A 27,740-nucleotide genomic window follows, 5' to 3' on the forward strand; every position below is an offset into this window, starting at 1 on the left:
TGCCCCGCCTTGATGACGGAACAAAGGAAGTGTTGGAGGAACCCATTACACACGAGGAAGTTACAATAGCAATCGAGGCCCTAAACCCGGGGAAGTCCCCAGGTCCTGATGGACTACGTGCAGCTTTTTATAAGTCGTTTAAACGTGAGATTTCGCCCATCTTATCTATCGTTTTCGACGAAGCTTTTGAGCTGAACGTCCTTCCACCAACGTTTTTGTCGTCGCACACTGTGTTAATACCAAAAACAGAGGACGAAATCAAACTAAGACAGGTCACAGCTTATCGCCCCATAAGCTTAACTAACGTCCGACTATAAAGTAATAATGAAAATATTGGCCAGACGATTACAATCGGTAATAACAGAACTAGTCGGTCCCCACCAAACTTGCGGGATAAAGGGCAGAACTATTTTTACTAACATTCAAAAAGCTCGGAGCGTGCTGGAGTGTTGTGATGTTATGAATAGGGGTGTAGCTGTGCTACAAATTGACCTTGAAAAGGCCTTCGACCGTGTACCGCATGAAGTTCTTTTATCTGTCCTAGACCATGTAAATGTCGGTTCAATTTTACGCGATGGTGTGCGGACGGCGTACAGCGGTTGTACGACCAGTCTTGTAGTGAATAAGTCGGTTGGGAAGCGCATCAAGTTAGAGCGTTCCGTACGCCAAGGATGTCCTCTTTCACCCCTTCTTTTTTGCATTTATATAGAATCATTTTGTCTGAGCATCATAAGAAGCAACAGCATCAGTGGGTTTAACCTCTTTGCATCGGAAGTACGTAGTTTGGCTTATGCTGATGATATCGCTCTGTTTTGCGCAAATCAAGAAAGCATAGTTGAAGTTGTGAACATAGTGAAAGGCTTTTGTGCTGTCAGTGGAAGCGCTGTAAACTGGGATAAGTGTTTAGGTGTTTGGCATGGCCATTGGTGTTCCACTCCTAGTGTTTTTCAGAATATAAAGTGGTCAACCACCCATGTAAAATATTTGGGCGTACCTCTCGAGAACTACCGTGACATTGAGCCCTATTGGCGCAGGCAGGCACTAGAACTCCGCGAGAAAGCGGAAAACCGGAAAGGGTGGGAATTGTCTATTTTTGCCCGTGCGACAATTTGCAATTTGTTCCTTGCTAGCAAACTGTGGTATGTGCTGCAAGTGTTGCATTGCTTGCGTGTTAATGTTCAAAAATTGCACCGCGTTTTCGCTGTTTTTACTTAGGGCTCGTCATGGGAACGGACGAGTCGTATGAACCCTTTCCGGCGCGTCGGCGAGGGCGGACTAGGATTGTCACATTTATTTCTGCGCCAAGTTGTGAATCGTTTTAGTTATTTTCGGGATGTTAGTGACCCGTTTTTACGAACCGTCTACCAGGTGAGACTGTGTAGAACTCTGCCTGAGTTTATTGTTTCTTCGGCATCTGTGCCAGGCGGCATCCACGGATATCTCAAGGAAGTTGTCGCGTCATGTAAGTTTTTGGCAGCCAGGTTTTCTTTTGAATATTTGAGCGAAGTATCCAGAAAAAAGTTGTATAGGGATCTTTCTGACGTTGTCTTTCCCGTGCCTTTGTATAGAGCCTTGTATTGTGCAGGCCCAGGACAAGATATCTTAAAGCGTGTTAAGAGAATGCTCGTTCCGCCTGGGGTTAAGCCATTCTTTTTCAAATTACACACCAGCACTTTAACTGTAAAGACATTGATGAAAGAAAAGGGAATGTTCGTCCCGTGGGGCGACCATTGTTTTTTTGTGTCAAAAGCCCGAGACAATTGAGCATGTATTCCTGAAGTGCTGGGATGGTGTCTTTTTCTGGGACGTCCTCCAACGCACCCTCAGAAAAGATTTTCCGTTAGACATGCATGGTATTAGATACCTGCCCGTTGAAAACAAGGACGGCGTGCCCTTCGACATGATAATGTTACTGGGCCTGCATAGTATTTTGAGGTCACGGATGGCTACGCGCCATGCCGACATTGACGCGCGCGAGGCTGGGGAATAATTCAGCGAGAGTGTTGCCTCCATTGTTGAAGTGTACAAGGCTCAGAGCTGCGTGCCAGAGTGGATTCAACAACTAGAAGCAGTTAGGGCTTTAAAAAGATTTTAACTTATACTACTAGCTCGAAGGCCGGCTGGTAGTTTTTAGCACTGCCAATTTTGCCGTTTCTGTCCTCAGACTTGTATATATTGACTTGTAAAAACGGCAATAAAGAAAAAAAAAAAAGGCGTGGTCTAGTGGCTAGGATACCTGGCTTTCACCCAGGAGGCCCGGGTTCGATTCCCGGCGTCGGAAGGGCTGGGTCTCATGGTGTAACGGTTAGCACTCTGGACTCTGAATCCAGCAATCCGAGTTCAAATCTCGGTGAGACCTCTTTTTTTTGACGACATTTGTTGAGCTATTTGGTGCCGATGCCGATAAAAAGCAACTGTCTTTGAGGTGTTCCCGTTCCGGCGTGGTCTAGTGGGGGGATTCCACTTCCGGCTTCCAGCCAGAGCGGACGGCGCTATGAATCGCTCCCCGAAAGAGGCGGCGGCCGTTACCGGCCGCGGTGAATCGAATGCTTCTTTTCTGCCAAGCGATTACCGTGTACTTTTGCCTGCTCTGCCCACCGGAGATGCTGCTAAGCTCAGCGTGATTCTTCACGCTGATCTTCAAGGAAGACCTTACCGGATTGAAGACTTCCGTGAACCGTTGGACAAGGTGGCAGTTTTGCCGGGCGTGGCTGGTCTGGGGGCCTTCCAGATGAGCCACGTCTGGCTGCTGAAACTTCACTCGCTGGAAGCGAAGACCAAGCTTCTGGAAGCCGGCAACTTGCAAGTAAAAGGCCGCTTTTGCCTTCTCGTAGACCCGAGTCGGAGGGAGCTGCGCATCAAGCTCCACTGGGTCACGTTCGACGTCCCAGCGGAAACAGTGCTTCGTGCCTTCGAGCCCTTCGGCTCGGTCAAAGAAATTATCCGAGAAAAGTGGAAAGTGCCAGGCTTTGTCGACGTTGAGTCCACCACGCTGGTGGTACGGATGATGCTGAAGGAGGGCGTTTCCCTGGAAAGCCTCCCACACCAGCTGCGGATCTGCGGGGGGAATGTCCTGGTCGTCGTCCCTGGTCGTGCGCCGATCTGCCTCCGGTGCCACCGAGCGGGGCACATACGCCGAGACTGCAGGGTGCCCCGGTGTAACCAGTGCCAGGCCTTCGGACACGAGGCCTCGTCGTGTGTGAAGACGTACGCCCGCGTCACTGGCAACAACATCGCCGTGGCGTCGGACGACACAGAGTGCATGGACGTGTTCGAGGCCGAGAGAGCAGCAACAGCGACGACGCCGACAGACTAGCAAACCCAGGGCGGGCCCGCTGAGAACGGCGGAGTCTGTGATGAGGCGAAACCAAGACCTTCGCCGGGGGTATCAAAAGACAAAGCGGCCCCCGAGGTAGTCGAAGAGCTCGGGTCCGAAAAGGTGACGGACTCTCCAGACGTCCCAGCGGCAACCGCCGTGCCGGGGAACGATGACGGCAAGAACCGTGTCGACGAAGACGTCGGGACGAAAGTTCATGACGAAGTCAAGGTCAAGGGTGACGACGGCGGCAAGCCCGAGGAGGGCGAAGGTGGCGTCGATGGCAGGCTCAGGGGCGCAGAGACCGGAGCGGCGAGGCGACGACACGAAGGCGTAAGCTCCAAGATCGCCGACAGGGAACTGCGACGCCTCGAGCGCGAGTGGGTTGGCAACGGGGGACTTAGCCGTGAACGGTCGAGGTCTCGCCAGCGCAGAGAGGAGCAATTGAAGCGAGTGGTCAAGGCCTTCACTACTGTTGTAAAAGGTTTCTTCGCACGGTTTTCTTTTTCTAAAGGCAGCACTTTCCGGTTGGTCCTACCTAGAATTTAAGCATGCTAGAAAAGTATTTGCGCGTGGGCACTTTAAACGTACGGGGTCTGTGTTCCCGGCGCCGGCAGTGCCAACTGAGCCGCCTCTTTATTGAGTACGACCTCGATATTGTGGCGGTTCAAGAGTCAAAGATGGAAGGCGAAGGACAGACTGAGAGCATGGTGCGGGTGTTTGAGTCGCGGTACGACGTTTGTGTAAGCCACGCTGTTGGAACGTCTGGCGGGTGTCTTTTGCTTTTGCGAAAGGGTTTGTTTACTGAGGAGCAGGTTATTAGCGATGAGTCGGGACGCTTTGTCCTCTGTGATTTTTCTTTTTCTTGTAACCTCTTCCGTGTTCTTTGCATTTACGCACCGAACAGAATCGATGAAAGAGTTTTTTTTTTTTAGAGTTTTGAGAAGTATGTTCGGACGGATCGGCGTGTCATTTTGCTAGGGGACTTTACTTGTGTGTGCGCTAATCGTGACCGGGCGAACAGCAGAAGATTTCATGATGAAAGTTCTTTACTTTTGGGGGGAATGGTCGAACGCTACGGCCTAGAAGACGTTGCCAACTGCCTGTCTGGTGGAGGGGTTCTGCTCTTTACACACTTCCAAGGAGCAAGTCGCGCTCGCCTTGACAGAGTGTATGTTTCTTTTGAATTGCTGAGAGTGTGTAAAAAGTATACTGTTGATCACGTGTCATTTAGCGACACCTGCCTCGTTTCTTTTATGCTATGTTCATTAAAAGTGAAGCCAAAAAAGTTTGATTGGAATCTTTGGAAATGTAATACTAAGCTCCTTAGCGATGATTACTTCGTGAATTCAGTTCGCCAAACTCTAGACGAGTTGGTAAGGGCCGAGGGGAACGATTTTGGTGTAAAGTGGGAACTATTTAAACAGGATGTAAAAATGACAGCGCTTGAACGCTCAAGTGTTTTGAAACACGAGCAGGAAAAGGTAAAGTAGGAACTAGAAGGCCTGCTGAAAGAGTTGTTACGCGAAGAATGTTTATCGCCTGGGCTTTTTACTGATGACATTATCAGTCTAAAGAAACGTCTGGAAGCACTAGATACTGATCAGTATCAAGGGGCTGTTGTACGGGCTCGTCTGAAACGCATATCGGATGGGGAGATTCCCACCAAAAGAGCAGTTGGCATTGAACGAAGATATGCCGCCAAGAACGAGATAAGCGAAATTCTTTATCGGGGTGCGTTGTCGAGAGACAAGGAAAGCATAGAAAACGCGTTCGTAGAGCATTACAAAGGCCATTTTAGTTATTGCGCACCCATGAGAGCCGATTTTCAGTTTTTTTTTACCGTAAATGCCGAAGCTGGCAGACGAGCTTAAGGAAAGGCTAGAACAGCCTATCACGTTAGGTGAAGTCGAAAGGGCAATAGACGATTTAAAGAGGGGAAATCGCCTGGGCCCGATGGTTTAGGAGCGGAGTTTTATAAAGTGTTTAAAGATCGAGCAGCCCCTTTTTTGCACCGTGTTTTTTCCGAGGCGTTCCGACTTAATGTCTTACCCCCGTCCTTTTTGTCTACACATACTGTTTTAATCCCCAAGAGCGAGGATCGAGTTAAGCTACGCTCGGTTGGAGCGTACCGCCCGATTACTCTGTCAAATGTGGACTATAAGATTTTGATGAAGGTGCTGGCGGAACGACTACAAGGCGTGATCAACCTTATAGTCGGTCCTCACCAGACGTGTGGTATTAAGGGGAGGACACTTGTTACAAACTTGCATGTAGCGCGAAGTATTTTGGAGTGCTGCGACGATTTCCAACAAAAGGTTGCGCTACTACAGATAGACCTTGAGAAAGCCTTCGACCGTGTATCTCACGAAGTTCTTTTTTCCATCTTAGAATATGTTAATTTAGGTTCAGTGCTGTGCGATGGGGTACGCATGGCTCACCTTAAAGGGCAACTCCGCTTCATTTTTGGTTTTGAAAAAACAATGCAGTCCTCTTGAGTATCGCCTAGGAAGACCACACGTCAAATATTACGACGCAGTTCTGTCTAAATGTTTCTTAAACGGTCCGGCAAACTTTGCAACTCACCAAGTTGCCGAAATCGGCTGACTCGAGCGGGCGAATTCAGGCGCAACCAACAGCGCAGTCAAGGCTACGGCATTGGCGGAGCCAACATTGAGCTAAACGCCATCTACATGGCCCCCTTTTGCTTGTTTTTACTTCTCCGATCGAGCGTAGCGCGTGACATCAGCAACGTTGCCTCTCGGCGCTCAGCGGTGTCCACGTGATTGACGTACGCGCCTGCGCAGCGCGCTTCTTGAGAGCAGACCAACTGCCCGCCGTGGTCCCGCCGTTACCGCCGTCTTCCGCGTCACAACCACCGTCGTCGTCTCACCGTTTGTGATTATTGCCTCTCGGAGTTTCGTCCACACTATGGACACCACATGCGCAGAGTCCCAGACTTATGCCGCAGTTTTGCGGACGTCGTCCAATGCCGTAGACACAAAACGTGGCGAAGAGTGCGGAGCAGACGACACTCGCGCCTGCCGCACGCCCGCCCGTTTTTGGGCCGAGGATCACGTGACCTCTCGTACCACGTGACGGCCATGTACTTGGCGGCCCGTGGCCAATGTTGCTGGATGGAGCCGAAGTTTCGGGTTCGATTTCCGCTCGTGTTTAAAATGAGATTTAAAAATATATATCCCATTTTTCGCGAAGCAAAAGACGTAGTGTCTTTTACTAGGGCTTTTTAATTCGAAATCACTCATTATCCCGAAATCTTCGGCATTGAGCGGAGTTGCCCTTTAACTGTGCCACCCGTCTGGTTGTGAATAAGAGTGTGAGTGAACGTATCCCCCTTTTTTCTTCTGTGCGGCAGGGATGCCCGCTCTCGCCGCTGCTGTTTTGTATTTTTCTAGAACCCTATTGTTTAAGTGTGTTACGTAGTGGGCATATACGCGGCTTTAATTTACAAGCCAGTGAGGTTCGTTTTTTGGCATACGCCGATGATGTGGCTATTTTTTGTACAGACCAAGAGAGTGTGAAGAAAGCCGTAGAACTAACTGAGAAGTTCTGCGAGAACGCATGTAGTGCTGTAAATTGGCAAAAGTGTCAGGGGTTTTGGCATGGAGAATGGCCCGCCAAGCCCACTGTTTTTGAACGTGTCACGTGGTCCGACACACCGGTGTGGTATCTCGGAGTTCCACTTGAACAATACCGCGACAACGAGGAATATTGGAATGAAGAAGCTCAAGCGCTGCGCGCAAGGGCGGATAAGTGGGGGGGGGGGGAGAGGCTTTTCAATGTTTTGCGCGTGCCTCGGTATGCAACGCCTTTTTAGGTGCGAAGGTATGGTACGTTCTGCAGGTGCTGCACTATTCGCGGGTCAACATCCAGCGCATACACCGTGTTTTTGCTGTGTTTATTTGGAGCTCGACCTGGGAAAGAACGAGCCGAACCAATCTTTTCCGGCGTGTCAAGGATGGGGGGCTGGGTCTGTCGCATCTTTTTGTTAGACAACTCGTTAATAGGTTTTGTTTCCTAAGGGACCAGAAGGACCCTCTACTGCGTACGGTCATTCAGGTGCGGCTATGCAGAGCATTGCCCGAATTTATTGTTTCGACCGATATTCATTCCAGTTATGGTGTACGTGGTTTTTGAAAGAAGTTGTGTCTGCTTATCGGTTCTTGACGACGCAGTTTTCGCTCGAGTATCTGTCCAGTGTGTCGCGCAAGCGTTTGACCAAAGATTTGATTTTTTCTCTTTTTCCTACTCCACTGTACCGGTCCTTGTACAGTGCGGAAAGTGGTCAAGATATTTTGAAGCGTGTCAAGCAAATGAGGGTACCTGCCTTCACGAAATCTTTTTTTTCAAACTACACAGTGAAACCCTGCCGGTCAAAGTTTTTCTAGAGGGAAAAGGTATTCCGGTTGCATGGTCAGTAAACTGTTTACTTTGTAAAATGCCAGAGACGATAGAACACGTTTTTCTCAACTGTTGGGACGCAGTGTTCCTTTGGGACGCCCTTCAAAGGACCCTTAAAAAGGACCTACCGTTAACACCTCACGGAATCCGTTATTTGCCTGTTGATGGAGGAGACAGCGTGGTACCCTATGACATGATCATGCTGGTCGGTCTCCATAGCTTGTGGCGCTGCCGCATGGCTGTAAGACACGCGGACGTCGACGTGCGTCCCGCAGACAGGTATTTTGTTGAAATGATCTGTTTTTTGAAAGAAATGTTTAAGGTTCAGCAGCCACCCCCGGATTTTCTGCGGCTTCTTGAGGAGCTGGCGTCCATCACCGGTCTGTGAATGTGTTTGATAAGCTTGATATTTGTACAATAGCCTTTGACGCTTTTGTTTTAACCTTTTATTGTATGTGTAATGTGTTTGTCACCTAAACAAAAACAGGCAATAAAGAAAAAAAAAAAGGCGTGGTATAGTGGCTAGGATACCTGGCTTTCACCCAGGAGGCCCGGGTTCAATTCCCGGCGTCGGAAGGGCTGGGTCTCATGGTGTAACGGTTAGCACTCTGGACTCTGAATCCAGCAATCCGAGTTCAAATCTCGGTGAGACCTCTTTTTTATGACGGCATTTGCTGAGCTATTTGGTGCCGATGCGGATAAAAAAGTACTGTCTTTCAATTGTTCCCGTTCCGGCGTGGTCTAGTGGCTAGGATACCTGGCTTTCACCCAGGAGGCCCGGGTTCGATTCCCGGCGTCGGAAGGGCTGGGTCTCATGGTGTAACGGTGAGCACTCTGGACTCTGAATCCAGCAATCCGAGTTCGAATCTCGGTGAGACCTCTTTTTTATGACGGCATTTGCTGAGCTATTTGGTGCCGATGCGGATAAAAAAGTACTGTCTTTCAATTGTTCCCGTTCCGGCGTGGTCTAGTGGCTAGGATACCTGGCTTTCACCCAGGAGGCCCGGGTTCGATTCCCGGCGTCGGAAGGGCTGGGTCTCATGGTGTAACGGTTAGCACTCTGGACTCTGAATCCAGCAATCCGAGTTCAAATCTCGGTGAGACCTCTTTTTTATGACGGCATTTGCTGAGCTATTTGGTGCCGATGCGGATAAAAAAGTACTGTCTTTCAATTGTTCCCGTTCCGGCGTGGTCTAGTGGCGTTTCCACTTCCGGCCGCCGAAGCGAAAGGACGTGCGATCATGAGCTCCGTCGGAGCGGTTTCAGCGGCCTCATTGGGCCGCGGTAACAGGACCGAGGAAGGAACGCAGGAATACTCCGTTGTTTTGCCACCACTGCCAACTGGGTCAGTTGTTTTAAATACTGTTTTTCTTCACGCCGACATCAAGGGGCGGCCTTACCGCGTCGAAGAGTTCCGCGACGCCCTGGTTCGTCTCGCCTTACTGCCCGAGGTTATCGCCCTTGGGGCGTATCAAATGAACCATGTGTGGGCGGTGACCTTCAAAAGCGAGGAGGGCAAAAAGAAGTTGCTGGCCGCGTCCGAGCTCGTCGTAAAGGGCCGTCGGTGCATCGTCATCGATCCAAGCAACCAGGACGTGCGGATCAAACTGCATTGGCTGCTCTACAACGTCGCTGACGACGAAGTGCGGGCAGCTCTGGCTCCGTACGGAAAAGTCGTCGAAGTTGCCAAGGAGAAGTGGCGCGTCGATGGCTGCGGAAGCGTCGGCACAATGACGCGCACGGCGGTCCTCCGTCTCAAGGGAGGCGTGACTGTGGACGACATCCCACACCAGCTGCGGGTCGGCGGCGAGTTGGCCCTCGTCGTGGTGCCAGGTAGGGCCCCTCTCTGCCTGCGATGCCAACGGACGGGACACATCCGGAAGGAGTGTCGCGTCCCCAGGTGCAACGTCTGCCGGCGGTTCGGCCACGATGGCGCCCAGTGCGTGCGGACGTACGCGGCGGCCACGGCCCCTGTGGGGAGCGACGAGAAATCGGAGCTTCTCATGGACGAGGCTGACGCCGAGGAGGCCGCTGCGGGCTCTGTTGGCACGTCCCCGGGTGCCACGCCTGCGCCCGTGGGCGACGCGGCGACGAGCGTGGACGGCACGGCACAGGGTGCGGACGCGACGCTGAAAGCGGCGCTGCGGGACTGTTCGGCCGGCGAAGTGACCGCGCCGAGCACCAGGCATGCCAAGGCCCACGACGACGGGAACGCAGAGGCCGTCGGAGATGTGCCCATGGACGACGCCGTGGCCTCTGCAAGTGGCCTGACCACGAAGCGAACCAGGGAAGACGGCGGCATAGACCCCGCCACGGCAAGCCAGGAGGAGCCGCCCATCAAGACGGCGCCCATCAGGAGAATGCGCATCACCCCGAAACCGAACATTCCCGTGGACGAGAGGAGGGCGGCCAAGCCACCCCCCTGAGTGTGTGGGACAGAGCCCGATTGGGACCTCGGAGTCTGCGCGACGGGCAGTCAGTCGCCACCACTGCGTCGCGACAGAGCGAAGGCTGTACGGTCCGAGGTAAGCGCCATACGGTCTGTCTTTTCTTTGAATGGCCATCAGACTAGAGGCAGCCCTACGTTTTGCCACGATTAACGTACGCGGGCTAGCGGCGAGGCGGCGGCAATACCAACTTAGCAGGTTGTTTGCGGACAACGAGCTAGATATTATCGCCGTCCAGGAAACCAAAGTGGAAAGCCAAGAACAGACAGACCGTATGGTGCAGCCTTTTCGAGCTCTCTTTAATGTCTGTGTCTCTCATGCTGTCGGGACGTCGGGAGGGTGCTGTTTGTTTATTCGCAGATCAGTTGGCGCTGTCGAGACGGCTGTAGGCGCGAGCGCTTTTGGCCGCTTCGTTTTTTGTGATTTTTCTTATTCAAATGTTGAATGGCGCGTGATTTGTGCATACGCCCCAAATCGCGAACGCGAACGCAAAGAATTTTTTGAAAGTCTCAGTCCGTATCTCGAATGTAATAGAGCTATTGTTTTTCTGGGTGATTTTAATTGTGTTTGCACTCTAGAAGATCGTTCCGGCCAAGTACGCCTACACGACCAAAGTGCTTTTTATTTAAACGATATCGTTGGGAAGAACGCTTTAGAAGACGTTGGATACTGCGCGTCTAACGGCAACGTACAGTTCACACATTTTCAAGGTTATAGTCACGCGCGACTGGATAGGGCGTATATTTCACTAGACCTTATTCACTTATGCAGTCAATACGCGGTTCAGCATGTTTCTTTTAGTGATCACGCGATGGTTATGTTCACCTTGGGTAACAGAGGTAAAGCAAAAAAATGGAATTGGTCGCTGTGGAAGTTAAACAGTAGTCTGGTGAAGGACGAAGTGTTTAGAGCTGCCGTCAAAGAGTCTTTTAGGACGTTACACGAAAGTGAACAAGCAAGGTGGGGAGTAAGGTGGGAACTTTTGAAAGAAGAGGTAAAAATGAACGCGATAGAAAGAAGTACTATATTAAACCATCAGAAAACGAGGAAAGAGAACGAGCTGAGGCGCCAATTGAACGTCATTCTAATCGAAGAAAGCTTAAAACCCGGCGAGTTTCAACAGGAAATAAGGAACATAAAGAATCAATTGGAAGTGATCGATGCTGAAAGATACAGGGGGGCCGTTGTGAGGGCGCGATCCGAAAAGCTTTGGTTGAGCGAAATGCCTAATAAGCGTGCGCTGGGCGATGAAAAAAGATACGCGCAGCGAAATGAGATAAAAGAAATTTGCTGCCATAACACAGTCACACGTGATAAGAAAGCAATCGAGCGAGCATTTGTCGAGCATTATCGCAATCTTCTCGGGCAGAGCACACAACAAGGGGAGGGTTTTGATTCGGAATTTTTATCTTTGATGCCCCAACTCGACGAACACATCCGTGATAGTTTAGAGGCACCGATTAGTGTTCAGGAAATTCAGATAGCCATCGACGACCTCAACACTGGAAAAACACCCGGACCAGATGGTCTTGGCGCCGAATTTTATAAGGAGTTTAAAACTGAGGCCGCGTATGTTCTCCAAAAAGTGCTAATCGAGGCGTACGAAAACAATAGATTGCCACCGTCATTTTTAAGAACACATACGGTACTTATTCCGAAGTCAGACGATCCAGTTAAGCTTTTGTCTGTTGCTTCTTACAGACCGATAAGTTTAGCAAATGTAGATTATAAAATCTACATGAAAGTTTTAACCACACGATTACAGAGTGTTATCCAATGTCTTGTAGGGTCGCATCAGACTTGCGGCATAAAGGGTCGAACTATTGGCACTAACGTACATGTTGCAAGAAGCATTTTGGAATGTTGTGACGCTCTCGACGGCCGAGTTGCAATGTTGCAGCTCGACCTAGAGAAAGCTTTTGATCGTGTGTCACATCAGGTGCTTTTTAGTATTTTGGAACATGTAAACGTCGGCTCTGTAATAATTAAGGGTGTAAAAATGTCGTACCATGGTTGCTCTACATGTTTAGTTGTGAACAAAAGTGTAAGCGAAAAAATCGATGTTCGGTCCTCTGTGCGACAAGGTTGCCCTTTGTCGCCCCTACTCTTTGCCATTTACTTAGAACCTTTTTGCTTAAGACTCATTAGTAATCATAATATTCGGGGTTCTAAACTGCACTCTAGCGAGGTGAAAGTCCTTTCATACGCGGATGATATTGCCGTTTTTTGTGTTGACCAAGACAGTTTGCGCGAAGTAGTCAACACTGCTTCTTCTTATTGTGCGAAATCAGGTAGCTTAATTAACTGGGGGAAATGCACAGGGTTCTGGCACGGGCACTGGGACACAACACCTAAGGTTTTTGTAAATGTTCAGTGGACAACCTTGCCTGCGAGGTATCTCGGCGTGCCGCTAGAGCATTACCGAGATACTGAACCATATTGGAACGACGAAAAAGAGAGGGTGAGAACAAAAACGGAGAATTGGAAGGGCCGGGATTTGTCCATGTTTGCGCGTGCCACAGTTTGTAACCTTTTTCTGACGGCAAAAATATGGTATGTGTTGCAGTTTTTGTCCATGTCGCGCATCAACGTGCAGAGGCTGCACAGAGTGTTCGCAGTCTTCATCTGGGGTTCAACCTGGGAGCGCTCAGCTCGTACGAACTTGTTTCGATCAGTTCGATGTGGTGGGCTAGGCTTGTCTCACTTGTTTATTCGGCAAATTGTATCGAGGTTTATGTTTCTGCGCGATCAAGAAGATATTTTCTTACGCACTGTTATTCAAACGCGATTAAGAAACTTGTTGCCTGAGTTCGTAGTGTCGTCAAGTAACGTCATGTGTTTGAGTGTCCGGGGTTATTTGCGTGAAGTGGTGCTGTCATTCCAGATGTTAAAAGTGCGTTTTTCTTTAGAGTATTTGGGTTCGGTTTCACGGAAAAAACTGTATAAGGACTTAGTGGATGTTTTATTGCCAATCCCCCTGTACAGGTCTTTATACCCCAATAGCTCAGGTTTAGACGTTTTGAAAAGAGTTAAAAGAATGCCGGTAAAACCCACCGTTAAATCGTTTTTCTTTAGATTACACTGCGGCGTCCTGCCAGTTAAGACATGGCTGGAGGAAAAGGGCGTATTTGTACCGTGGTCTACCAATTGTCTCTTATGTAAAAAGCCTGAGACCATAGAACATGTATTCATTGAATGTTGGGATGCCATCTTCCACTGGGACATCCTCCAGCGCACTCTTAAGAAAGAGCTACCCATAACAGCGCAGGGAATTCGCTTCCTGCCCGTTGACAACGACGGCGGGGTTCCCTACGACATGTTTATGGCACTCAGCCTTCACAGTATATGGAAGACGAGGATGGGGGTGCGCCATGCGGACGTGAACGTTCGCACGGTCAGAGAAAACTTTGTTGAAAGTGTGGCCTACATTCGCGAGGTGTATCGGGCTCTACCTGAACCCCCAGACTGGTGGCAGGTCCTGAATGATTTGGTTCTCCTGAAGAGCCTTTAATGTAACCTCGGCGACAAAGAGTGATTGACGTGTCTTAGCATATTACCTGTACCAAATGCAAAAACAGGCAATAAAAAAAAAAAAAAAAAAAAAAAAAAAAAAAGGCGTGGTCTAGTGGCTAGGATACCTGGCTTTCACCCAGGAGGCCCGGGTTCGATTCCCGGCGTCGGAAGGGCTGGGTCTCATGGTGTAACGGTGAGCACTCTGGACTCTGAATCCAGCAATCCGAGTTCGAATCTCGGTGAGACCTCTTTTTTATGACGGCATTTGCTGAGCTATTTGGTGCCGATGCGGATAAAAAAGTACTGTCTTTCAATTGTTCCCGTTCCGGCGTGGTCTAGTGGCTAGGATACTTGGCTTTCACCCAGGAGGCCCGGGTTCGATTCCCGGCGTCGGAAGGGCTGGGTCTCATGGTGTAACGGTTAGCACTCTGGACTCTGAATCCAGCAATCCGAGTTCAAATCTCGGTGAGACCTCTTTTTTATGACGACATTTGCTGAGCTATTTGGTGCCGATGCGGATAAAAAGCAAATGTCTTTCAGGTACTCATATTCGAATACTTTTTAGAAGAATTTTGTAATAAGTTTAATACATTTTTTGGAAGTAATCAAAACAATGAGCTGATTACTTTAGGAAGTAATAAAATCAATAGCACTTGTTGCTGTTTTTCTCTTCCCCTTTCTAATGGCGCCCATTGTTTGTTCAAGTTTCCCTATCAAGGAATCCTCGGCACAAATCTCCGACACCAGGATGGCTTAGCGAGATTGGCGGATTAAGAATAAAGTAGTTTAAGGTTCTTTTATTCAAAATCTACAATGTACAGTGGCAACTATTTGTAAAAAGGGGTTACCTTTTGCAAAGAGGTCAATTACTGTTCTTCTCAAGTAACCAAGCAATCTAACTCAATGCTGTTTAACCGAGAGTCATTTTAATTATGTTCGTTTTTTTTTTTTTTAAGTAACGTGTGTAAGTGCGTTTAGGATGTTTTGGTACGAGTATACTCGGCGCGCGATTAAGGGCATGTTTCGAAGTGACAGCGCGAGCTTCCGGTGACAAGGTCGCCCTACACGGTAGAGCCTTGCTCAAACTGCCTAACACCGTGTTTAGGTGTCCCGCTATCAAAGGCTTTATATGACTTACTACCGAAAGCCCAGCAGCTAACGCCAAAGACGACTATAGGATCGCATGGGCCCGTCTTATATTCAGAGGGATACGTTCTTTGTCGGCTCGCTCCGCAGTGGACCTGCGTACCCTTCATCATTACCAACAAGGCCGTCGGGCAAATTGGGTCAGATCAAGGTGACTGGGTCGGCCGCATCCAATTGATGGACGTCCCTCAGCTGCTGGATATCTCTGCCATGACGGTCTTTGGGGGAATCCCGTGGCAGGTGACAAAAAACATTGAGCTCTCTATTCGTAGACAGGCGACGAAAAACACAAGGACTAGAAGCGACGTAAACACTGGCGCCAGTGTTTACGTCTATTCTTGTCCTTGTATGTTCCGGTGCCTGTCTACGATCATGCACAAACTGGCCCAAATTGCAATATTAGTTGATCTCCGTAATATATTTGTGCCGAGCGAAACCAAACGGAACCCAATTTCAGGGGTTGACGCTGTGAGCCGATTTATTATATGGCATGAATTAAACGGCGGAACACGTGACCGAAAACTCTTCGAGGGGGAATACCGTATTTTCCTCACCCTAGTTCGTACCCGATTTGTAGTCGGTCAAAACAAATTTCGGCTTTAAGAAAAGATTTAATTATAGAATCACCCGAGGCTGCGGTGATGACAGAAAAGCGACAAAAACTACATGAAGAAGGACAGAAGTCTCAAATGCAGCTGAAATATTATTGCCACAGAATCTATTAATACAAAGTCTGAACAAAAAAGAGAGAAAGGGAAATCCCGGGGGCAGGGGAAAAACCCGCAAACGACACACTCTCAAGGACAAAACACACCTTACGTACATGAGCTGTATCAGTCAGTTTGAGGTCAAAAGGACGGTTGAAGGTGGGTTTTCCAACCAATAGTTCACAGTTCGAACAACCGTGTATAAAAGAGGTGACCTCAAAGCTGTGCATTGTACAGAACACACGTGTGCACACGGACGTAATCTTCACAAAAATAAACCAGATCAAAAAAAAAATTACAGTAGGACACTTAAGACATCTTACGTGTAGGAATGCAAAACCATTTGTATACGTAGCGTATTCCTACTAGCAGCGGGCCACGCTATCTGCCGAGGCCAGCCGGGCAGAAGTCTGCGGACGCCGGCCGGCCGTATTTTGGGGAGCGACGTGTGTGCTCTGCTGCAGCAGCGCGTGGGAGCAGCGCCGCTCTGTGGGGTGGCGTTCCTTGGAACTATCCGGCGTGCCAACCGCGTCGCAGACATTTTAAGAGCCGTTCCCCGGATGGAATTTCTCTGCCGTTTTTCGCGGTTACAAACAACGCCGGCTCCGCTCCACGGGACAGTCCATGCTTTCGCATTAAAAAAACAGACAATTTTGACTACATATATTTTCCTCTCCGAGAGAAGTTAGAGGTCAAGATATCTTCTAAAATCTAAACTTTTCTCCTTGTAGAGTAGTCCTCATACGATGCGTTGTCCACACCTGATGTGTGCGATGTAGGCTCATCATAAAACATATCATACGTAGCATACCTTGAAAAATACGTTATAAACATAGTCTGTAATTCAGGAAATTCCATCACGCGTCGTAATAAAAAAACGACATGGAAAAATATTATTGTATAGTCCGCACTCGTATGTGTAGTTATGCACTGCGTCACATTTTAACTTTGAGACATGTATAGAAGGCTTACTATAGTCCTGGTAATACGGTACACCTTCCTCCGCGAAAATCCTAGGGCCTTGGCACGAACATCTTTTGCGTAGTAGGAGCGACTGGACGCGCGCTGCCTCGGGGTTTCGGGGGAATAACTGTCACCACCTATCGTCATGGACAACATTGGAGACAGCGGAGACAGCCGTCTCTGGTGCCTTGGTGAATCCGGTGCCTCTGTGCGTCGGGTGAGTCACGCACACTGAATGCGCCGGGATCCATCGCTCTTTTTATGAGCGTTATCCGTTTAGCTATTCATATCAAAAGTCACATATCATGGTCTCCCTAAACGAACATACCGGCTTTTTTGGATGACGTGGCACTTCAATATTTTATATCAATGGCGTGCCTAGATTTATGGTTAGTTCAAATCAATTGAAAACGCTAAAATGAGAGCAGACAAATCTATGATAGTATGATTTGCCAAGTTTATGCCTATCTGCATTGTTCCAATGAAGATTGGAGAGTCAAATATTTTAACCGTTCAAATTAATAATAAAAAAGGAAATGCTAGCAACATACTTGCTGTCACTTCAAGGGGTTAAGTAAGACAGGTCCGGCTGCTGATGGAATGTTTTAGGTTTTTACCAACGAAATGGCTCCGTGACGCGTAGACTGAACCCCTAGCGAACGGAGCTTTGGAGAGTTGTACATTAGAATACCGATACCAAATCCGGGCTAGCGCTACGGAACTCCTCATTAACGCAAGAACTGCAACATTGCCTCAGTAGACTAAGGAAATACCGTTTTTAATGCGGAATTTTTGAGTGTCTTATGGCGCGAGCCGACGTCATCAGTTTGAAGCGCGAAAACAGCACCTAGTTTCCTCAATCCCAAAGGAGCGAAGTGAAGCTGATGGATTTTGCGTTCCGTTCAATTGGTTGGCGCGCGTCAACGGGGTTCCCATTGGCCGCTGCGCTCGTCAGTTTCCACGACCGCTCACCCCATGGCGCTGCGTGTCCATCAGCGCGAACAGGGGAGCGCGCTCGCTGACCGGCGACCAAAATTACGCAGCAGGCGAAAAAGGGAGCGGACGAGCGGCTTGCATGCTTTCGTATTCAGAACTCATAAGAAATGCTTAGGTGTACCTGGAGCTTTTTTTTCCTATTGAGCAAACTTTATCCTTACAAATGTTTTAATCGCTTGTTTAGACTATTTCGCAAGTAGAAATTTCTTCGCATCTCACGTGCCATATACAGTGCTCTAATACCCCGAAAGATAGCCCACCTAAAATTGAGAGGAAATGGGGTGGAAATAAGGAAGGGGCTCATTTTCGGCGTGCAATCATGAAAAGTCTTAAAAAAAAAATGGAAGTCGCTTACAACTCCTTATAACACCGAATTAGAGCGCAGCTCTTGAGGAGGAGGAGGGAAGGATACTTAGTTTAGGCGTGCGTATACCCCTCCTCCCTCCTCCTTACCTTCTCATCCTGCCTAGTACTCGTCCCTCCAAGCGGCGTCGGCGTTGCCGTCGGCGAAACCGTGAAGTCACGTGACCCTCGCGACGTCACGTGACGCTCGTTATCTCACAGGGGTCACGTGACGTCACCGGGGTCACGTGACCTCACGGTTACGCCGACAGCAACGGGGACGCCGCTCAAATCTGAAACGGGCTGTAGTTCTGCAGCCCGTTTCCGGCTTGAGCGGTTCTCTGCAGTTACTGCCATTCTCCTCCGTTTACCTCCAGTGATCAGGCGTTTCTTCGATGGAGTTTTCGAGCATCGTTGCCGCGTTTGAAATTCCTCTTCACTTTGAAGATGGGGCCGACACTAACGCCTGTTGCGTTGGCATGATGCTAGCAACTTAATCTACGGTTTAAATGCAAAGAATTTGGAGGGCTGTCTCTCAGCGCTTTCATGTCCATGTCATGTAGCCTAATGGTGACGTCACGCTGATGACGTCACAGTATTCCCGTGACTTCTACATGGTTTTAAAACGCTCATCGTGACGTCATTACGTGAACACCATGATTACGACATGATGTTCATGTGGCGTATCAGCGTAACGGTCGTTAAGTGACATCATGGCGTCAGATGACACTGGCGTCGCTTGGCAACATAATAGTATGTGACTCCGTGTTGTCAGGTGACATCATAATGTGAAATCGTTACATCACCTCAAGTGTCCCCATGGCGTTACGTGACATTGGGATTTCATGGTACTCCATTACGTCCAGTAACACTATAAGTATGACATGATATCGTGAACTGACGTCAGAACACGACGTTTATTTACGTCAGCGCCGCGTATCGTCCCGTGACATTTGCGGCTTCGTATATTCGCCAAACCCTCTTATAAAGTCTATGCATTTGATATGCCCTCGGGAAAAGCCAAAGAGACAGCCTTTTTTTTTTTGTCCTCTTGGCGGCGCATATAAGAATGAACACTTAAAATACACTTCCTCGTTTGGCTTGATTGGGCGTTTCCGTTTTCATGGTGCTTGAAGTATACACGAAGGGAAACGTCCGCGGGAGATAGAACTGGTAGTGCCACTCGAGCAGTTGAAATTGCAATTTTGATAAGCTGACCTTCGATGGCTAGTGGCAGCTACGATGTATGAAACGATCCTTCAATCTCGTAGACTGAAGTAATGTCATGCGTATTATGTGCATTTATCATTTACCTTGTCATGAATATTAAGTTTCACTCCTATGCAAAAACGCACACTTTTCTCACAGCTACCTTTTTACAAGGACTCATTTTCGGAACAGATTAACATACGAGCCAGCATGTGACCAAAAGCACTCAACAGGGTACACGCGTCTACTCTTTCATTGAGGTGACAGCGTGTATATGATGGGTAGCTTGTCTAAGAAATAAGCTAGTTCAGTATCCAATCGGCGACTTGAAACCCGTGCCGCCGCGCTATTTTCAAGCAGTAGTGGCAAGTTTCATAACCAGCGACTACTAAAATACCTTTTGAATTGGATGGTTACTGTGTTGTATACTTCGCAAATATATATCTGATACATTCTAGAATCTAGATACTCTGATAAATTGACGTTATTGTCAGGCGGTAGACGGCACAAAATACTCAGAATATTACTCAAATACAGCAAATGTTGACATCAATGATACCTACTGTGATGCTGCGCAGACTTGGTTGTGGATAGCGTTCAGCAACATCGGTGAGTGGGCTTGTGCTCCGCAGTGAGTTTGCCAAAAATCAAGGTCTTAGAAATCGACCTGAAGACCCCCGTCTCCCCACAGACACGCCGTATGATGAATAACCATGAATAATCGACATTTTGTTTTCAGGTGTACTTCCAACGCGTCCTCTCGTGCAAAAGCGTGGTGAATGCGAAGCTGCTCTCCTTCTTCACCGCGATGGCCTGTTTCTTTCTCACCATCCCGGCGGCACTAATAGGAGCTGCGTCAAAAACCGCAAGTACGAAACGCTTAAGTGTGCGAATAAATTCGTAGAAGAAATGAAGGCTGCCAGGTAGCAGACCTACTACGGTAAACGTGGTCTCCACGTGGACAAAGTTGCCATGGGGCAGCAAATAGAATATACTCCCGCGCGGGTTCCCCGATGGTGCGACGTCGGCATGCCAAATTTGAGCTGCACGTGCCATTGCCCCGTGGGTCCCACCTCGGTTATGAGAGGGTAAATCTATTGGCGACGTGCGCAATTGAAAGCGTCGCTGTGGTCGGCCTTCAACGATTGGCCGTGTGCTATACAGCTTTGACGTCAGCAAAGAATTTCTCATTGACAGAAATAAGAGTTATGTAAGAGCTTCATTTTTGACAGTGCTGGCAGTGTTGGTTTCAGATTGCAATTATTTCAAGCTTCCACCATGCTAATTTCAAACACCATCGAACTTGTTGTTCTCAAGGTAATGACGTCACAAGAGGGAACCATAAAAGGGCGCCGCCAAAACATCTCGCCGCTAATAGCGAAGGCAAAACGAGGGCACGCATACTTGGGACGCCTTCTCTGTACCAGCGGTGGTCCCATCACAATAGACCTTTTGCGAAATCCCCCAAGCGCGCCCCGGCCCGCGCGCGAGAAATTCTGGGAGAGATTGTCCCTCAACTGGCCGCTCTGCCTTGAAATCGCATTGCTTTGTCGCTTGCCTCCTCTTGATCCTCTGTTTTTCGATTTTATTACCTATTTTTATCTATTCCAGTGTATTTTTTATTGCTTCTAAGTGTTCCTATTCTCTTCAGAGCGCGATATTTCTTGTATATATATATATAGTATCTGTGTCTTTATTTCGCCTTTTTCGACGGGAGTGCCGACGGACAACACGCCACTTCGCGCGTCGTTCCCCGGGTGAGTACTAGCGTTACTACCGATTCCTATCGCGCTGTTAGCTGTTCATTTTGGTTCATTTGACCCGCGTGCAGTCGAGAGGAGCCATTTATGAACACCCGCACACATGTCATAGGGCTAGGCAGAGCTGTGTTTCAACAATCGCGACGCGAGAGCCGAGTACGCTGTGATTTGGCCGCCCGCGCTCGCTCCGTTGACTCGCACTGTAGCGTGTGCCTTCGAGTGCCGCTTACTTGACCAAGATACAGCACGCCGCTTTGGGGTGGAGGGTGGGGGGGGGGAGGAGGAGGGCGGAGGAGGAGGGGGCGGGAGTAAGGGGGAGCAGCCGCCCCCACAGGTTCTAAACCAGTGAGGCATGCCCCCACACTCAAAGTTGTTCCGACCGCCCCCCCCCATCCCCCCTCCGCTCTTCTCCCCTCCCACCTCCCGTGAGTCTGGTGCATGTTGAAGCTGCACTCCACAGGCGACGAGGTGCCACAGGCTAATCCGACGCGTGAGACAAAACTTGTGCGGAAAGTGCCACCACCAGACTATACCGCGTAGAAGCCTCCGCTCCGCTGTCACTACCGAAGCGCTCCCTGTCGGCGCTCGTTAGCGTCACAATGCAGTACTTCGCTTCACCGCTCCAGGTCGTCTTCAAGTTGCAAGCTCCAGTTTGTCTTCGAGTTGGAGTCCTAACTTAACCAGAGATGCGTCATTCCTATTCAAACACACTTCACACTCTAGCAAGAACCAGTCTTGCGAAGGTTGTTTTTTCCTAAGCGTAAACAAAAATAATGTTGCGTGACCTTTTGATTTGTACATATTTGTTAGTAATTGTTTCGTAGTGTGCCTATGTGGCTTCTTCATTATTTCAAGTCTTAAGTTATAATGAATATCTCCAGTTCGCCTACTTTATGTTCCGTTTTGAAAACGTAAACAAAATAAAAACATATTTTTGACATCGTAAAGGCGCATGATGCCAGTGAGGTTGCTATATTTTAGACAAATGAGAACATATTTCAAACGAGTTCGGCTCAAATAGAGGACATACAGCCAAAATATAACTTTTCTAGATTGCATTTTTCTCGTAGTCGACAATGATATCTAAAAAAAATATTTTAAAAATGAAAAATTACCAAAAAATGAGGTTTTTGAGAAAATCCACTTCGAGCTTTCAACATTTGTTATTTCTCACAACGTTTGTGTGAAAGTGGCGGAGCGGCTAGTCCATATAATATAATAGTATTATCATATCTACAATGGACTTGCTTTGGACCTTTTATAGAGCTAAAGAAAGAAAATTAACCTTAAGCAAAGACAAAGTAAGGACCTATCAAACTTGACCAAAAATCGACCTGAACGACGAATTTCACGTTTGTTTTAGAAAAAAAAATATATTAAAAGTCCTAAAAATGTTTGAATACGTCAAGGTATTTTTGTGGTACCTATGAAATAAGGGGGAAAAGTTAGGATGGTGGAGGAGAAACAGTAGCGGCAGCAGAGGGTGTCAAACACGCTACCTGCGACGGCAGGCAAAAAGACTAGTTTCTGCCTCTGCGGCTTCAACGCATCGTAACTCGAGAACAAAAATCTGGGGAACATGCAGTTGGCGCCCTTTTTCATTTGCGAATGCCTCAAGAACATATTTTTTTTTATCAAGATTCAAAATTAGACCCTTTTAGTTAGCCTGCCCGATTTGAGATGAAATCACCCATATATATATATATATATATATATATATATATATATATATATATATATAAAGAGGAGAAAAAGAAGGTGAGAGGTGAACTACACGATGCGACATGAGCCCCCAGACGTCGTCGCCCCCACACATCAGATGCACTTCCGGAGCCGCTGCAAGGAAGGCGACTGGATACTGCCATGTGTCCGCTCGTTCAAGAAAGTCCGTGCATTTTCAAGCTTGCCAAAGCTATAATCACGCGCAAGCTGCACGTGCTTGCATCCATGGGGCATCTATCGGGGTGTCATGCTTGCAATAGACAGTTCCCAAATTTAGTCTGGCCACATTTTATAACTCTCATAATCTAAGTGTATGTCATCTGTACATGCTAATGACTGCCTTCGACGGCTGGTGAAGCAAGAATTTGAAGACGGGCATCGGCACGGAGCCTCAACATTCCAGACGTACCACGTACGCTGTATATATTGTTCGATGTCATAGTGACGGGTCTTGTAAGCTACTATGTAATACCCTTTTGAGGGTATAACGTAAATCCTTGAAATGCTCAGCTTCGATACGCCGCATACAACTCATGACAATAAAATGTGGTGAATTGTATGGCGACTTTTACTCAATTAAGCGCTTCGAACGGAGTGGTAGTTTCTTAAGACCATCGAAACTGAAAAAAGAGAAATAACCGTACATCAAAGAATACCGTAGCTTTCGTACGTCTAACGTTTTCTATACTTCGTCTCACCTTTGCATGGAGTATTTTTATCCGTGCATGCTAAAAGTGGATGAAGCCTCGGCGGCTGCATTAGCGCTCGTGCAGCGGGTGCTCCAGTAAAGGCAGTCCTGCTGCCCGCTCGCGCTTGCACAGCCTTTGCACTTAGTCCATGCTATAGGGTGAGACGAAGTATAATAGGTACTAGATTTTAACCTCTATTAGCATGCACAAATTTAAACTGATATTTGATAATGGCACTGAGCTTGTGAAAGGTGTGATTGTCTATTAGCGGCGAGATGTTTCGGTGGAGCCCTCATTTGGTTACCTTTCGTGACGTCATTACCTTGGGAAGAACAAGTTCAATGGTGTCTGTAATGAGCATGGTGAAAGCCTGAAATCATAGCGCTCTCAAAGTAACACTGCCCACAACGTCAAAATTGAAGTTCTTACATTCCTCTTATTCGCGCCAATTGGATATCCTTTGCTGATGTCATAGTCAGCATTCGGCCAATTAGGGTGGGCCGACCACAGCGACGCTTTCGATCGCTCACGTCGCCAATAGAAGATACCGGAAGGGCTGTCGAGGACTATATTATAATTACCGCAGTCATCGAAACTCCGCGTTTTTTTTGTTTTTTTTTATCCGATGCAGACTTCACAGCGGCAGGCTATCCGGGGCCCGCAGTACTGGATGACAGCGGCGCGGTTATTGCGAGTGCAATCCGCTACATGACTCCAAACACCGTGTCCATCCTCGGCTTGGCCGCCATCACTTCGGCCGTCTTGTCGTCGGCGGACTCGTCCATGCTCAGCGCCTCGACCATGATCACCCAGAACATATATCGGACGACCTTAAGACCTAGGGTACGTGCGCGCTGAAAAATACCGCCTGGAAGACCAGGTCCGCGACTTTCCCCAAAACGCTGAAGCTTGACGCAAGTCGTCGCAAAGCCGCCGACGCGTTCTTTGTGTCGTCATCGCGTTCGCACCTACCGAGCGCGACGAAGACTCGTCTATAGCTTCCGAGGTCCTGCTTGCCGCTTGGTCCGGGTCGGGAGTCCTCTAACGGCGACCTCATGTGCACGCCTGATGGTATGGACGCTGACCTTTCTATCGGCGACATGAAATGAAGGGAGGGTGAGAATGTGGGTGGATGAAGCAGCGTTGAAATTACCGATGAAGCAGGCACGTATAGATGACTGTAAACTATATAGTCACCGAGATGCTAAGAAACTCGGGGCGTGAATTATTGTAATCACACTTCGTAACGTGTTCTTCGCCGTTCTTATCGGCTGATGACGAAATCTCATAAGCTGCGGAAAATGCAAAAAACAAAATGGCAGCTACTTTTACCTTTAAAGTCATATAGAATGCGCGAAAGGTATTCAAGAAGCACTCGTTTCAATTTCTTTACTATATACAAGACTATATAGAATATTGTATAGTAAATGTCCCGTGGCATAAATATAAAAGTGCTGGTTAGGGGAAATCGGGTCACGTGTCGTAAATTTTCCACGAAATTTCTCGAGCAAATTGAACTTAGAGTTCGCGGTAGATAAGGTCACGTGACATCAATTTTCCCCATCGAGTTTAGCGGGAAAACTGAATTAATGAGTAGGTCACGTGATATAAATTTTCTCGCAAAGTCTACCAGGGAAACTAGATTGGTGCATAGGTCGCGTGACGTTAGGTCATCTAGTATCAACGTCCCTATCAAGATTTGCGGAGAACCCCAATCGGTGTATAGGTCACGCAAAGCCAGGTCACGTGACATCAATTTTCCTGCCAAATAAAGCAGGGACACTGAACTGGTACGTAGGTACCATGACGTCAGTTTTCATGCCAAATTTAGCGGGCAAGCTGAATTTGCCTGTAGGTGCCGTACATCAATTCTCCTGCTAAACGTATAGCGGGGGAACTGAATTCGTGTATTGATCACGTGACATAATTTCCCCACTACATTTAGCGGAAAAACCGTCTCTCTTTGCAGTGTTGAAGCTAGGGGTAACGCTGTGCTAATGTATTCCGATCAGTATTCGCGCCCCCCTATACTGTAAACGCTTCTTCAGCTTGAATGTGGTGGTATATCGACCGTCGCGAGCCACTGTGCCGCGCGACTAGCTTCCGTAACTTTGGGGGCTGTGAAAAAAATCTTAATTTGCATAGTTGTATTCAAATTTTTAATGGGAAAGCATTAACCGGTCCCATGGAGCGAAGCCGGTGTTTTCTCCAAGCAAATGCAATTTTTCGACAAAACGCGTATATCTCAAAATTAAGTGATACATCGTACAAGTATTGTAAAAGAAAAAGTGGGCTTTGGCGCCAATTTCTCTTAAGGTTTTCCCGTTGTAAGGACGATAAAGTAATCAACCTGAAGAAATAAGAGTCGTACGTTTCTTGCGACCATATCGGCGTCAGATCCCAGAGTGGCAGGCTGAGGCTGCAGCTTTTGTATTTTTATGGCGTGCTCGAGGGCCCAAGGTTGTCAGTCGATCTGATGTTCAAGGACTGCCGGTAGCGTTGTCAAATCCAATAGTGAGTAGCCATCTCAGGGGGGCGGGAACGCCGGGCAAACCTGATCTTGTCGGAAGCCGAAATCCTCCGAGACGGCTGACGTCGTTGCTGCAGCGTCATGAAAAGCTGCTACGAACCACCCCGCCGGAAGAAATGAGTCGTACGTTTCTAGCGACCATGTCGGCGTCAGATCCCAGAGTGGCAGGCTGAAGCGCAGCTTTTGTAGTTTTGTGGGGTGCTCGAGGGCCAAAGATCTGCTCGTTCAGTCGACAACGACCCGCAGGCTAAACGTTGGCGCGGTAATTGCAATAAGAAGTAAGCGCGGTTCTCAAAATATTTTAAATTTGAAGGTCGTTTGGGTTACTTGGATACCAGATAGAAGGGGATGTTAATCATTGTTACCGGAAGCCATCACTGACTTATTACGCCCGATTAACATGATCCGAGTTTGCTGGCGATTTTCAGTATATCGTCGTCGAGCATTGTTGCTGCCGTCCGCACTTATTTTGCAGCCCACGCGACGTCGCTGCATCACGACTGAAAATATCAAGCAGAATTTCGTCCTGTGAATCAGGCTGTAGCGTCCATTCTGCGGGGTCCACGCGGAATGAATTAATAGCCGCATGTCACATTATTCATTTGAAGTTTTTGGGCGTAAGGAGCCTCGTTAATTTTGCTGAGGCCATTAAAGTAGTCCGACTTTTCTAAGAACACGTAAAATCAACAATTCCAAACCGAAAAAGAACACGGGGCTCGCATCGACGTCGATAACGTGGCATTCCAATGGTTTGTTAATGAACAACGGTGCGCTTCTTGCCCACACCCCATCGCGCATGCGCGGCGCCGGTAGCGTCCGCTAAAGTCTTTCCGGATCATTTGGGAATATAAGTTGGAATATAGCTTGCCTTATCCTTCATCTGAAATCATCGGAAACGGTTTTCCCTTCTTCAGAAATTCCAAAACACTCGCAACATAAAAAACGATATCGCCTGAGCTTTCTGACAGTGTTTCTAAAGCATAGCTAGTCGCTAGTTGCATTTCACAGCTCTAATGATCGTCCACTGCTTCCGCTTTGCACTAGCACAAACATGGCGGTGCCCGCAAGAAAACCTGGAAATCGAGACCAAATACCTTGTCCGTAGCTCGTTTCGTCGCTCTAGGTTCTGTCATTGATCGTACGTACTCTAATGATCGTCTGCAGGCGACGGTGTTGGAGATCGGCCTGGTGCTGCGACTGGCGATCTGGATTATGGGCGCGGTAGCCACAGTCATGGCACTCTACGTCAATTCTGTCAGCGATTTTTGGGCCCTGAGCTCGGACGCGGTGTACGTGCTGCTCTTTCCCCAGCTCGTCGGCGTATTTTACGCACGAAAGCGGACAAACTCCTACGGCTCCTTCATTGGTGAGTAAGATGTGCCGGGCCTTGTACAACCTATTCGGAACGCAAGTTCGTCTGCATCTTGCGCAGGGGTTGCAGTGACGTCAGAACGCCGAGCTATGATTGGCACTGATGGGAAAGATAGTGGGTATACGCCTCAATGCTAAGGGTGCCGTGAGGTCTTCCCACTATACTTCTTGTCAGAGTCAGTCAGAGCTCGGCATTCTGGACTCATCGTAACCCCTGCGCAAGACGCGGACAAACTTGCGAACCGCATATACGACTAGAAAGCTACGCTTAAGAGTACCGACATTTGAGCCATCTTGCTGCTTCATCCCATTGTTGCCTATCATGAGAAGCCTCATCTGACATCACCGGAAACGTTTTTCAGTTCTCCATGTATGCCAACAGTTTGCGAGAGAGAAAAATAATATCGCCTGAGCTCCCACCGTACCTAACACCGACTAAGTCGTATTTGTTTAATCGTAACCATCGGTGACTGACCCGGTAGGTGTGATGTTACCGCTTCAAGCAAACCGTTGCTAGGGGCGTTGTTATAGACAAATACATGGGTCTAGATTTCGCTTCGTAAGAACGATCGCTCAAAAATCGGACGTGGAATCAAAACGTCTAAAA

At 48.3% G+C, this 27,740-nt stretch overlaps 1 protein-coding gene, 9 non-coding genes and 1 pseudogene across 10 annotated transcripts; all 11 read left to right on the forward strand.

The window, feature by feature from the left end:
- Positions 1-2,287: 2,287 nt before the first annotated feature.
- On the forward strand, positions 2,288-2,359 carry Trnaq-cug. The gene has a single exon. It is a non-coding gene; the product is annotated as a tRNA-Gln (tRNA).
- A 543-nt stretch (positions 2,360-2,902) lies between these two features.
- LOC115318549 lies at positions 2,903-4,786 on the forward strand (annotated as a pseudogene).
- LOC121048294 (high-affinity choline transporter 1-like) lies at positions 3,868-27,136 on the forward strand. Its single transcript, XM_040504456.1, has 4 exons — positions 3,868-3,888; positions 19,801-19,930; positions 23,864-24,075; positions 26,927-27,136. The coding sequence occupies exons 1-4, from the start codon at positions 3,868-3,870 to the stop codon at positions 27,134-27,136; spliced, it is 573 nt and encodes a 190-aa protein (XP_040360390.1).
- Positions 8,321-8,392, forward strand: Trnaq-cug. The gene has a single exon. It is a non-coding gene; the product is annotated as a tRNA-Gln (tRNA).
- Positions 8,469-8,540, forward strand: Trnae-uuc. The gene has a single exon. It is a non-coding gene; the product is annotated as a tRNA-Glu (tRNA).
- On the forward strand, positions 8,547-8,618 carry Trnaq-cug. The gene has a single exon. It is a non-coding gene; the product is annotated as a tRNA-Gln (tRNA).
- Positions 8,695-8,766, forward strand: Trnae-uuc. The gene has a single exon. It is a non-coding gene; the product is annotated as a tRNA-Glu (tRNA).
- Positions 8,773-8,844, forward strand: Trnaq-cug. The gene has a single exon. It is a non-coding gene; the product is annotated as a tRNA-Gln (tRNA).
- Positions 13,875-13,946, forward strand: Trnaq-cug. The gene has a single exon. It is a non-coding gene; the product is annotated as a tRNA-Gln (tRNA).
- Trnae-uuc lies at positions 14,023-14,094 on the forward strand. Its single transcript has one exon. It is a non-coding gene; the product is annotated as a tRNA-Glu (tRNA).
- On the forward strand, positions 14,101-14,172 carry Trnaq-cug. Its single transcript has one exon. It is a non-coding gene; the product is annotated as a tRNA-Gln (tRNA).
- Positions 27,137-27,740: the final 604 nt, after the last annotated feature.

The sequence above is a fragment of the Ixodes scapularis genome, unplaced genomic scaffold (genome assembly GCF_016920785.2).
Source record: "Ixodes scapularis isolate PalLabHiFi unplaced genomic scaffold, ASM1692078v2 PGA_scaffold1__304_contigs__length_218370807, whole genome shotgun sequence".
Taxonomy (NCBI): domain Eukaryota; kingdom Metazoa; phylum Arthropoda; class Arachnida; order Ixodida; family Ixodidae; genus Ixodes; species Ixodes scapularis.